A 12,691-nucleotide genomic window follows, 5' to 3' on the forward strand; every position below is an offset into this window, starting at 1 on the left:
GGAGAAACGGCGTTTAGGGAGCAGGGATGGTCCTCCTATTCTTGTAGCTGTGGTGTCTCTTCATGCCGCAGTAGACGCAGGCGTAGTTACCAAAATGCTTCGTCAAGAAGGTGCAGGGGGCGTTGTACACCAGGAGCAGGCTGTTAGCGGCATCAGTGACAGTTTTGGACTCGTTGTACCTCGTTTTAAACAAAGATTTACCTTTCTCAAAACCAGCACAGGTAAGTCCTCTGAGTGCCTCTAGGTTCAAATCTCAGCTCAGTCTGCTCTCAATGTGTGGAGTTTAAATGTTCTCCATGTTTGCTTGTGAGCTTTCTTTACACATCGCTATATTTCTAGCTTCATAAAAACATGCATTTCAATTATAAAGATTCATATTTTAATCACCATTGTTCAGGGCTCAGCTTCTGAATGTCACATGACCAAACAGATGAGCTGTAATTGGTCTTTTCCTGAGCGCCAAGTTACTGTGATGTTATTTTCGGCTGACAGCAAGGGTCAAAATTACCACCTTCTGCGATAGGTGAATTTTGCTGCTTAATTCGTAATCCTCAAACTCAGTTAGTCAGAATGCCATGTTTAGACTAGAGAAGATATAGAGAAAATGGTGTAAAGAAAAAAAAATACTCAATAGCCTTTGAAAAGACAAAGTGCTCTATCTTGTAATCTGATTGTTGAGCGGTTATTTTATTATTATTTTTTAACTGCATATTTCATTTATTGAGCCATTTTCAGCAGTAAAAAAAATAACATTTTATTGATAATTCATTTGACAACTGAAGTATTTTTTCATGTATAATTAACACATTTAGAAAAATATCTTGCCACTTGCTGTCAACTCAAAACAACGTCACATGTAGTCGGGGGTCAGGTAATGGTCACAGTTATCACTACAGTGCTGATTTCACTTAATATTAGACTAGCATTAGTCAAGGGTGTCCAATACCCTCCATTAAAAAATGTATTTGGCTAGAACTTTATTATTTAATAATTTTTTGACTAATTTAAAAGGCGATGGCCCTGTAAGAGTTAACTCTTATCAGGTTGAAAACAGGTTTTATTGGTGACCTAAAAATATGTAATCAGACTTGTTAGTGTATTTTACACTTTTGCATAAAGCACTGACTTGAAGCCTGTATGTGTGTTTTTTTTTTTTTATGTTCCCCGACCAGATGACATCCATTCACTGCTCGATGTGGCAAAAACGGTGGACAGCCTTATTTTTGTGCTGGATTCTGTTGAAGGTTGGGACAACTATGGAGACTATTGTCTCTCTTGTTTATTTGCCCAGGGCCTCCCCAGCTATGGTAAGATTTACCAGTAAAACTGTCACGCTTTATCTGTATTTTTTAAACATTCAATGTTATCCTGCTTTGTCCAAAAAATTAAAAAATCAAACCCTGTTAGCTCTTGTGTGTCAGGGCGTGTCTGACCTCCCCGCAAAGAAGAAAGTGGAGTCCCGCAGGGCGTTGTCCAAAGTTACAGAATCCCGCTTTCCCGAGGCCCGTCTTTTCAATCTGGACACGGAGCAGGACGTCACTCTTCTGCTCAGACATTTGGGGACACAGAGACAACGGAAGCTAGGCTTCCGGTCCAAACGCTCCCATCTCGTGGCCCAACACGTCACTTTTACACCCAATGCTGGCCAAGGTACAGCAGGTGGCCCCGTTGGCCTTGGCACCCTCTGTGTTTCTGGGTATGTACGCGGGCGTCCTCTCCGAGTGGACAGGCTTGTGCACATCAGTGGACACGGAGATTTTCAGCTGAGTCAAATAGATGCTCCAATGGACCCACTTCCCTTGAATACAGCTGCACCCAGACCAGCAAAGTCCGGCAAGGGCGGGGATGTTGACATGATGGTAAGATTTTATATTTAAAAAGAAAACAAAATCTTTTACAACCAATTTGCTGAGACTCTCTTTGTTTTATTTTTATTTTTTTTCTACCCCCAGGAAAGTGACAAAGCAGAAGCTCTCACCCGGTTGCTAATGAAAGCAGACCCCTCTAACAGGGAAAGCCTGCAGTCCGAGGCTGATGTGGACCCCATGGATGGAGAGCAGACGTGGCCCACAGAATCAGAGCTGCTTGAAGCTGAAGGTACAAAATGAGACTGTCATTAAATTCATCAAATGACATTTTTTGATTTTTGCAGCAGTTATTCCAAATGAATGCTAGTCCTTAAAAGGAGAACATGAGAAGAGAAGACTAAAGACAGGAATTCACATTGTAACAATTCAATGTCACTAAACTAACTTTCCTTTCCATTGACTTTTTTTTGGATCAGTGGTCAGTACCACTTTTTTTTTTCCAGACCAACACCAGTACGAGAACTGATGTTACTTTGATGTAAATGTTAAACTTACACTGGTTTGATAAAATATAAAATGTTTTTTATTTTTTGTATCAAAATTAGTAATGAATTTATAAATGCGGGAGTTAAAATAGCTTCATGAGGTTCAGCTGTATTTGATTGCACAAAAATAAAAAATGTAGTTTTATATCTTTTAATGCAATCAATAGAAATAATACATGCCTATAAAACAATTAGCAAGTCATTACCAAAACTATGAACGATTAAAAGTAACAATAATTCATATTTAACTGCTGTCTTTTAGAGGCCAGAAGGACAAAACGTGTCATGAAAGTCCCAAAAGGAACGTCCGACTACCAGGCAGCGTGGATTGTGGATAATGATGAAAATGACGACCTGGATGAAGAAATCAGCGAAGACGATGACTGCGATGACGACATGATGGATGAGACCCCCGATGGGAATGACAATGACTCGCAGGTCCTTGGTTTATTTTAAATTTACCGAATACCTTTAAAAAAAAACATTGAAAATCAGATATTTATGCATTTTCCCCTCTTATTGCCAAGCCCTACTTAAAGAAAACAAACAAAAACAGTGACAGGTCCCACTTTTTTTTTTAAATTAAAATGATTAATTTTGTCTTTCATAACTTTGACTAGTAATTGCAATTTTCCAAATTCAAAGTCGTAACATTTTGTGTGGGTAATGTGTTTCTCTGGCTACACAACCCAAACTTGTTGCATCTTGCATCAGTGAGGTGCTGTTAGTTTGTTTCTCCAAGCCAATGCCGCACCAGGCTTAAAGGCCACAACAATGGCGCTTTGGAGTGCAAGTCCCAAGAGGAGCATCCTGTCGTCCTGCTCGACAATCACAACTCACTTCCTGTCTGGACGGGGAGGAGAATGGCAGGGGAGGGTTCGCCCCAAATGATTTATTTAAAGCTTTGCTTTAAAGGAGTCAAAGAAAAATTGCTTGCACTTGTTTGATGTTGAAGTTCACATATGGGGATATGTGTGAATAACAATGGGGTTGTTCATGTGCAGTTTTTTTCTTTTTTTGTGCAAGCATGTTGGGAAAAATCAGATCAAACCACCTGCTGTGTCCTGATGTGATTTGTCACTACAGGGGGACATATCAATACATGATGTAGGCTAAACTTCAGTTTAAGCACAAAACACTAAGCAAAATAACACATGATAAAGAATATAAGAGATGGATCAAAATTGCAGTTTTGGAATATAAACAAAGGATCTACTATCTCTGAAAACTGTCAGGTGAACTCTCTACACCCACAAAGTAAAAGTACTGGACTTTCCGTTGAACTAAAGCGTCATCATAATACATTGATTTTTGTGTTTTTAGACACAAACTACCGAGTATTGGCTTATGTTCCTAACAAATAAGCTTTTGTTTTGTCCTCTTTGTCTTCTCTCCCCAGGATGCAGGTTCAGAACTTGCCTCGGAAGAGGAAGATGAAGGAGAAGATGAGGAGGAAGAAGAGGAAGAAGAAGTGTGCTCCACAGAGCGAGCAGGAGCTGACCAACACTACGACGAACACATGGACGAGACGGAGGAAGAGGAAGGTCTCAAACGTTACCGTGAGGCGCGGGCCAATGAGATGTTCCCCGACGAGGTGGACACGCCCCGAGACGCGGCTGCAAAAATTAGGTTGGTTTTAATGTTTACTCCTGTTTTGTGCAAGTCATTTGCACATTTGGTAGGGGTTCGTGTTTTTTTTTTTTTTTTGAATGAGTCAAACAGAGGAGATAAATTATGCTTTGTATCTTTAAATGTTGTGACATAAGCCTTAAGTCTTGTAAAAAATAACGCAAGTATGTTTAATCTTGCCTATATTAAAACTTTTCTTCAATTAAAAATAGAACATTACTTTAAAATGTCTTGTAAAAATAGAAACTTACTTAAAACTCTTATTCTTTTCTTAAGGTCATATTGTATTATGAGATTAAAACCCCCAAATTGTTTATCTTTCTTGGTAAGATAATTTTAAAAGTGCCAAATACTGTAGTCATCAAAATTTGTCGAATTAATTGATAAGTATAAAAACCAATATTTTATGTAGGTGAGGATGGAGACATTTCTTGATGGTCATTTTGAGTGTCACTGTCCCTTGATTCCAGGTTCCAGCGCTACAGGGGTCTTAAAAGTTTCCGCTCATCCCCTTGGGATCCCATGGAGAATTTGCCTCACAACTATTCGCGCATCTTCCAATTCCAGAGCTTCGAGCGAACCCGCCGTCGCATTCTGGCAGAAGCTGTTGAAGAGGAGGAAGGGGCCATGGTAAAAAAATTGCAAGCTTTCATGTATATATACTGTGTGTGTGTGTGTGTGTGTGTATATATATATTTATATATACTACGTTATATTACTCATCTGCGACTGCGGCTTTACAACACAGTGCCAAGTGTACCTCCTATTTCTGTTATTGGCAGTGAATCAGTTAAAAAGATATCACATGGTCCGAAACTTGGCTCTTTTTTAAACCTGTAGATACCCAGTACCGATAATGATACTTTATATTTTTTTAAAGAGACATTTACTAACACTTAATGCTGTCACAGGTGGGCTGGTACGTCACGCTCCATGTCATTGACGTGCCCTTTTCGGTGATGAAGAGCGTGCAGGCAGGCAGGCCGCTGGTGCTGGTGTCACTCCTCCCCCATGAACAGAAGGTCCCCGAAGCGCCTCTACTTCAGACAAAAAGTCATTTTAAAAACCAATATAATTGTTTTACTTTATTTTTAGATGTCAGTGATGCACCTTTTGGTCAGGAGACACCCCAGCAACACAGAGCCCATCAAGTCCAAAGAGGAGCTGGTGTTCCACTGCGGGTTTCGGCGCTTCAGGGCCTCACCCATCTTCTCTCAGCACACCTTGGGTAAGCTAGAAGGTGAAACGAAGCCTCTTTTAGCCTGTCTCCGACTGTTCAAGCTAACCAGTGAGGGATCAACTCTTGTTGGTATTCAGCGGATAAACACAAGATGGAGCGCTTCCTCAGACCAGATGCCCCCACTGTGGTTTCGGTCTACGCTCCCATCACCTTCCCCCCCACCGGAGTCCTCCTCTTCAAACAGAGGGATGATGGTGAGATCAGCAAAAATGATCAAATGTATTATTTCGACTTAAATCTTGTTTGACAACGTTTATCCGGTGAAACTCCTTCTTTATTCATGTAAAATAAAAAAGTTAGTTCGACCGCAACATTGTTCTTGTAAAATAACGACTTCATAATCTTAATTTGTGTGTGAATACTGTAGGCGTGCAGGACCTGGTGGCTACGGGCAGCCTGCTCAGCTGCGACCCTCAACGCATTATGCTCAAGAGGATTGTACTGAGTGGACACCCGTTCAAAATCAACCGGCGCTCTGCCGTCGTCCGTTACATGTTCTTCAACAGGGGTGAGCGTTATGAACCTCCCGACACGTCTTCAGCACCGAACCCCTATATTGAACTCCTTTTATGCTCGTTGTGGGCTAGATGACATCATGTGGTTCAAACCTGTGGAGCTGCGCACTAAATGGGGTCGAAGAGGTCACATCAAGGAGACTTTAGGTAAGAAAAATTCACCATTGATCATTGTAGCTTATCTATAACATGTGATGACTCTTGATATACATTGATTTAAAAAAAAAACTCGCTATTTGCATGTCATTTGCCTTTTTTTCTTGAAAAGGGAACATTGAAAATCATGTAAATAGCAGCTTATTTATGTGTGTAATATATATTATTTTAACAGGAACACACGGTCACATGAAGTGCGTTTTTGATAGTCAGCTGCGCTCTCAAGACACTGTCCTGATGAACTTGTACAAGAGGGTCTATCCTCGTTGGACGTATGACCCCTATGTGCCTTTGCCTCTACCCTGGTTTAAACGGGAGTCGACGGTGAACCTGCAGGACTTGGACATGGAGTAGTGTGAGAGAACAAATACTTGATTGGTAATGAATACATCAAATTAAGACTCCATGCATTTTGGTGCTTTTGATCAGGATACACACAGTAGTTTCCAAGGTTCATGGTTTTATAGTAACTGTAATTATGAGGTGACTACTTTGTGATCATAACTTACGTTCGAATTCGGTCACGTCGACGCTGAAGAAGTAACATTGTCAGAAACCAACGCCCGTCAGTAGACTTCAGATTGCTATGGTGAGTTTGGCCGCTAGAGGGCAGCAATGTATAAATCTTGCATTATCATGGTAACTGCTCGAAATGAAAAACTTAGTTTGCCTGGCGAAAAGGGGAAACAGATTTCCATATCGTTGCCAATATCCATCCATCTATTTGAGATCATTTTCATAATAAACATTTTTGGCTTATACATACATTGGTTTATACATGCATATAGGTTTTTGCGGGTGAAAATCAATGTTTTCATAGAAAAAAATTATACTCCACTAAAATTGCTATCATTACAATGTTGTCTCTTTTTCTGGTAATAGGACTCATTGTTAAAATGACCACTTGTAATTGTCTTTTTTGTGATCATTATCTGTTCTTAGCTTTACCCATTCAAAAACTGAGCCATGATTAGTCATTACACAACCTTGAGCACAGTTGAGGTCACTTTCAATCATAAGCAAGTGGCAAAATGTATTTTTAAAGATATTAATTCTGCATAAAAAATAATTGTCTAATTTCAGACACGTTTTTTTTTTTGGTTGAAAATCCTTAAGTTAAATGGACTTCATTTTATATATATATATATATATATATATATATATATATATATATATATATATATATTTTTTTTTTTTTTTTTTTTAAACAAGTAAAGTTTGATGTCATTTTCAGAAAAAAATACTTAATTCCCTTGTAACATTTTTTATTGGTAAAATAATGATCATCCTCTTCAACAGGCGACCACCATCTTAAAGTGTTTATTTTTTTAAACTGCTGTTCATCTGAATCTACAAATTCACCTCAGCGGTTTTATATAATGCTTGTCCCTTAAGAAATTGGATATAGTATGAAACCATAGCCCAAGTATGTGAGAGGGCTGGAAAAAAACTTTCAAAGAAACCTGGCACCTCTCTTAGACCCATGTGAACAATACTTCTTCTGCACACATCCTTTGAGTTGTGTAGCTTCTGACATCTTGAAAAATGAAAGCGTTATGCCCCCCAAAACTTGGTTTGGGAGTGTGGCTTGTCCTTCGTTTGACCCGATTGAGCCCCTTCTTCACCGCGCAATTCACAGCCTCATTGTTGCTGTCAAGAACGACAGCCAAAAAAAGGCTCCACAGTTTTTTTTTTTTGCAAAGTGGGAAATGCGTGATTTATGAATCTCAGTATTTATCGCAAATCGCAGCCACCCCCCCCCCCCTTTTTTTTTTTTTGCATGCTTGCAGAAACATGATTCATCCCGGCGGGCATGCCACGATGTCTGCATGAGCAAGCGCAGGCTGAAGATGGAGGCAACGTGAGCCAAAGTGGAGCAAAAGTTCACCTAGTGCCTTTTTCAAAAATTATTATTAGCAAAGAAAGATGATACACTCGTGTGATGTATCATTCTTTTTTGGATGTGCGGCATGGTTTGTGCCAACACTTTATATTTTACGTTTTGCATGAATTAGGTGATAACGATACATATGTGCGTGTGTTATGCGCTGTGCGCACTCTTCAAGGTCACGGCGAGGGAAGGCGGAATTCAATATCCCCAAAATGTAGTAACATACGCAGCAGACGCGCCAAAGGCCAACACAGTTGACTTCCATGTTGTTTTTCCCGTAGGAAATCATGTAAAGTAAATTAATTTGTTCCAGGCTCAAACTGTCACTATTATAAAACCTCAACTGTACAGGCAAGAGTTGAAGTAACATTAGACCACCATTCAACTCAAAGTAGAATAATTTGTACCTACATGCTAAAAAAACAAATATTTCTTAATGATAAATGTAATTATATTGAATTTTATAGTTAAATACATACGAACTATATTTGTTATTTCTTCACATATCACAAGAATGATCCTGCAACCGGGGATGGGCACCTGGTGATCCATGGCCCACAGTGGTCCCTTGAGTAATTTTTAAAAACATAGTATTAGTTTAGGTTTTTATCAAATCTGGGGACTAGACGAAAGAAAATAGCAAAATATTAAAACATATAAAAAACATGAGACCGCAACTATACATCAGTTGTAGTTTTAAGTTGTAATATTACCATGCACCACTAGATGGCAGATAAGGCTTGTTACACTGACTCATATACTGCCTTAATGTATCATGATTATGTCTGATTTTTTAAGCGCCTTTCCCACTGAGAAGCATACATTTTCGATTTGGCAAAGGTAGCAAAATATTCATGTCAAGATCCTTTCAAGGATCGCAAATGTTCGCCAGACGTTCAATGGTTTTTGTGATCTTCCTCGTGAGGAAATTTTGCAGACCTTCAAAATTCAGCTACGGCAAGAAAGGTACCCAACTGTCGGCCGTTTGGCCTTGATGTACAATCAAAAATGAGTCAATTATTAATGCCTTATTAAATTAAGGCTGGAAGTAACAATTGTTTTTGTAATTGATTTATCCCTTATTTAGTCGATTAATCAATAAACAGTAAAAAAACATAATCATTTCAAAAGTATCCCTTGATTTCGACGTTCACTAATAAACTGAGGCCTTGCGCGATTTTCCAGATGCTATCACCTTCACTACGTTGCAAACAATTCTTGTTATACGGTTAGCAAAGAAAAAAAGTTCTTCCCAACTCATATTTCACAAAGGAAGTTTACTTTTGACTCTTGAGGCATATTATTCCAAATGCATATATTATTTCACGTTCACCCCATTGGGATGCCCACGCACGCTTTGTCTTTCCCCACAGCGCTCCTTTTGAACTAGATTTTGAAGACCAACTGCAACGTGGTACATAGCGCCGACTCCAAGCCGTGACTTGAGTGTTTGGCACATGTCTGCAGTCAGGAGACATGAACGCTGGTGACTTAGTGCTTTGTTGGCCCAAAAATGTCTTGCGGTTCCCACTTCACTGCCACCACACTTGGAAGGCGCCCCGCCGAAGATATAACGGGTGAGAGGTTTTTCCATTGGACGCGGATGAAGAGGGCGGAAGAGAAGTTAAAAAAGGGGCAGGAGAGATAAGACAAGGGCCAGCTTTAATAATAATAATAATAAATAATCATAAAAAAATATTGGATGGAAGGAGTCAGAGAAATGTATGAAAATAAGAGGGGGTTAAAAATTTGCAAATTAAAATAAAAAAAATTGTGCGAGAGAATGTGGGAGAGCTAAGAGTGGCTGGTGTTTATGGATTGCAGATGTGGCGCTGTGGGGTTTTGGCAGGGCCCTTGCGCGCCTAAATCATGCACCGGCTGGGTGGCACCGGGGTTAGAGCGAGGTCAGCGAGCCGCAGCACACAAGCCGTTAAAGTCCAAAGAGGAACAAGAGCCTCAAATACACACGGCATCGCATGACTGTAGGGCACTGGGGTACAGTATATTGGTACCGTGTGTGTGTGTGTGTGTGCGCCATTCTGGGTTCGTGCCCTGGGCCCAAAATGCTGCAACACAAAGTTCCATCTGATAAGCTTTATTTGCATTTAAGCTGTTCCTGTTCGTGTCTATTCAACTTTAAAGGCGAATGAATGGAAAAAATATCCTCCTCAAAAAGAAATGTATTAGTTGCCCGCCAATCATTGGGTACTTATTAAAAAATTGCTGATATGTGCACCAAAATAGCAAAAATCCCCATGACACCTATTGAAAAGCATTGGGAAACATTTACACAAAGATTACTTCATTAAATACTGATTAACATTTAATACACATTTTTTTTTAAAAAACAGGCAACGGGGGAAAAATAATACATATTGATTGAAAATATTTTGCGCAAATAGAGAGAATCCATGTATAATTAACACCCAAATAAAAACTTTGGTAAACAAAGAATATATATATATATATATATATATATATATATATATATATATATATATATATATATATATATATATATATATACACACACACACACACATATCCAAAGAACACTTCAAAGATGCTCATTAACATTCAACACCAATTTTCCATGAGAAATTTGGGGTGGTTTGCGTGGAAAAATTTGTGAATTGTAAAACTGCACATATTTGACAAAAATATACTTAAAAGAACACATATGAAGCAAAAATCCATCTACTTTTTAGATCCATTGCATTGGGAATTAAAAACAAAGAAATGATACAAAGGCGAAGAAAAAAAGAAGACAAAAATCAAAAATGTGTAAAAATACCCCACCATATTTATATATATTCCACAAAACAAAGAAATCCTTATTGGTGATGCCCATCGAAAGTATTGAGGGAATGAAATACTGTACCAAGTAATTCTTCAAAAACATTCAATATATATTTTCCATAAAAAATGTTGGGAAAATGAGAGGAAGCGAAATACTTGTATGTATAGATATTTTAAAATCCGCAAATAGTGCCAAACCACAAGTATGTGTAGTTATGTTTTCTTTTCTGTTTTCATTAACATAAGTGTATCACCCCCCTTTGCTCGCCCCTGTCAGCTCTACTGCTCTCAGGAGGTGACACCCCAAGCAAGCCTGGTGAACACATTGCAAACTACCACACATGAGACTCATTGAACGCAGCATTCTTCGGATATTTTGGCACTCGAGTCAATCCGAGCTGAGCCGGGCTGGCATGATGTGACCTGCTATGCAACCACTAATTATTTGGCGTCGTGTCCTCTCAACCCTCAAGGTGCGTGTACCTTTCATCCACCTCCCTACTTTCCACAGACCTGATTATCCAGGTGGGAATGAAATAAAAAGAGAAGGAGGGGGGGCAAGATACAATTTCCAACGTCCGCTTTGTGCACCCCCGACGGGCCTCCCAGAGTGCTTTGCAGCTGACATCACCTTGCAGAAACCTGGCAAGCTTGTTTCTATCTCCCCTTGCTTCCTGCCCTTATGATGTCACACGCCATATGGTTTTCAGCAATATCAAGCCCGGAAAGAGAGGAGAAGGTCTGGGAAGGGTGTGTGTGTGTGTGTGTGTGTGCATGTGCGTGTGTGTGAGGCTGCAAGTCGGACGCAGAAAACAAAAGATTTAGTGGAGGGGAGGAGGTGAGAGGCTGCTGCTCTTTGTGAGGCTTAACAAGGAGGGCCCAAGAATTAGGGTCCCTGTCGGACACACGCACTGCCAACTTACTACCATTACACTAATGAACACTTTAATATTGGCCTAAAAGGTCATTTGCTTAAAAATAGTCGACCTATCAGTTATACCATGTCCATCGCAGGGGCGTGTGGAGAGAGGGGCCAATGGGGTGGCGGCCTCAGGCGCTTTCCTTAGGGGGGCGTCTAGATTGAAATTCACTTTTCCCTCTAATTGATTGAACTTAGAAGGCTTGACATGATTGGAAAAAAAAAATTAAAAAAACAACTTAAGGTCAAATAAGACACCACTTAAGTCACACCAGTTAAAAAATGCTCCGTAAAGAATAATGAAAACAAAAAAAGAATATAGTTGGCCACATAGCGTAACAGCCTACGGTATATTTCAATGTGACAATTTTTTTTTCTTTTCTTATTTTTCAAAAGTATTGAAAGATAATATAAGTAATCAGGCCACAACTATAATTTACATTTTTGTGTAGAGAAATTCATATAAGGAAAACTAACCGAAATGTGATGATGACAGTGAGTAAGTTCCGTTTGGAACTCAAGCTTCTCCCTATGTATATTTTTATTTTAAATGACTGAATCATAACTTAAATTGTGACCAAAGGTAGAATCCTGGTTTATTATTACGCCTTTTGGTGCTGTTATTAGTAAATCTTTGTTATGACGGAAGCTGCATGCTAAACTAGCGAGACACCTACTTTGTTTGTTGCTGTAAAGGCAACAAACTAACAATACAAATCACATTTTAGTTGCCATAACTTTGTCTTTTCTTCTATTTCTTCTTTGAGGCCATTTTTCATGATCACAAACTCAGTACATTTTTGTGAACTCCCCTTGATAACTTGCTAGCTAGCTATCTCGGAAGACTATCTATTTGTAGCTGTCTGTCTCTATGTCCATCGCCAACTAGAGAGCTCGCTAGCGTGATACATACATACATAGCGAGCCAGCGAGATAGATAGCTAGCTAGCGAGCTACATAGTTAGCTAGCGAGCTACATAGCTAGCTAGCGAGATACATAGCTAGCTAGCTGTTGTTTTTGGCCCAACAAGCTGTTCCAACACTTCCTTTTTGGACATGGCGGTGATTGATGGCAACATAAGAAAGTGGAGACACCAGCTTTGAAAATGTTGTCTAGGCGCGGGACTCATGGTGATGGTGTCTGCTTTTGAGGTGTTAAGTTTACATGTAGCGCGTCCTGCATCGCGTC

At 39.5% G+C, this 12,691-nt stretch overlaps 1 protein-coding gene across 1 annotated transcript in view; it reads left to right on the plus strand.

Moving 5' to 3' along the window:
• Nucleotides 1-6,970, plus strand: part of tsr1 (TSR1 ribosome maturation factor) — an 8,215-nt gene extending 1,245 nt beyond the window's left edge. The window contains exons 3-15 of the mRNA XM_088428548.1: nucleotides 1-221; nucleotides 1,173-1,307; nucleotides 1,408-1,859; nucleotides 1,953-2,097; nucleotides 2,616-2,791; nucleotides 3,753-3,982; nucleotides 4,453-4,612; nucleotides 4,894-5,004; nucleotides 5,078-5,210; nucleotides 5,300-5,416; nucleotides 5,590-5,730; nucleotides 5,810-5,884; nucleotides 6,069-6,970. The exon at nucleotides 1-221 is cut by the window's left edge and continues 8 nt beyond it. Coding sequence (XP_088284674.1) covers nucleotides 1-221; nucleotides 1,173-1,307; nucleotides 1,408-1,859; nucleotides 1,953-2,097; nucleotides 2,616-2,791; nucleotides 3,753-3,982; nucleotides 4,453-4,612; nucleotides 4,894-5,004; nucleotides 5,078-5,210; nucleotides 5,300-5,416; nucleotides 5,590-5,730; nucleotides 5,810-5,884; nucleotides 6,069-6,247 — 2,275 coding nt within the window. The 3' untranslated portion in view covers nucleotides 6,248-6,970. The remainder of the gene's footprint in view (nucleotides 222-1,172; nucleotides 1,308-1,407; nucleotides 1,860-1,952; nucleotides 2,098-2,615; nucleotides 2,792-3,752; nucleotides 3,983-4,452; nucleotides 4,613-4,893; nucleotides 5,005-5,077; nucleotides 5,211-5,299; nucleotides 5,417-5,589; nucleotides 5,731-5,809; nucleotides 5,885-6,068) is intronic.
• The last annotated feature ends 5,721 nt before the right edge of the window (nucleotides 6,971-12,691 follow it).

Source organism: Hippichthys cyanospilos, chromosome 11 (genome assembly GCF_059441005.1).
Source record: "Hippichthys cyanospilos isolate Australia breed blue-spotted pipefish chromosome 11, RoL_Hcya_1.0, whole genome shotgun sequence".
NCBI classification, from domain to species: Eukaryota; Metazoa; Chordata; class Actinopteri; order Syngnathiformes; family Syngnathidae; genus Hippichthys; species Hippichthys cyanospilos.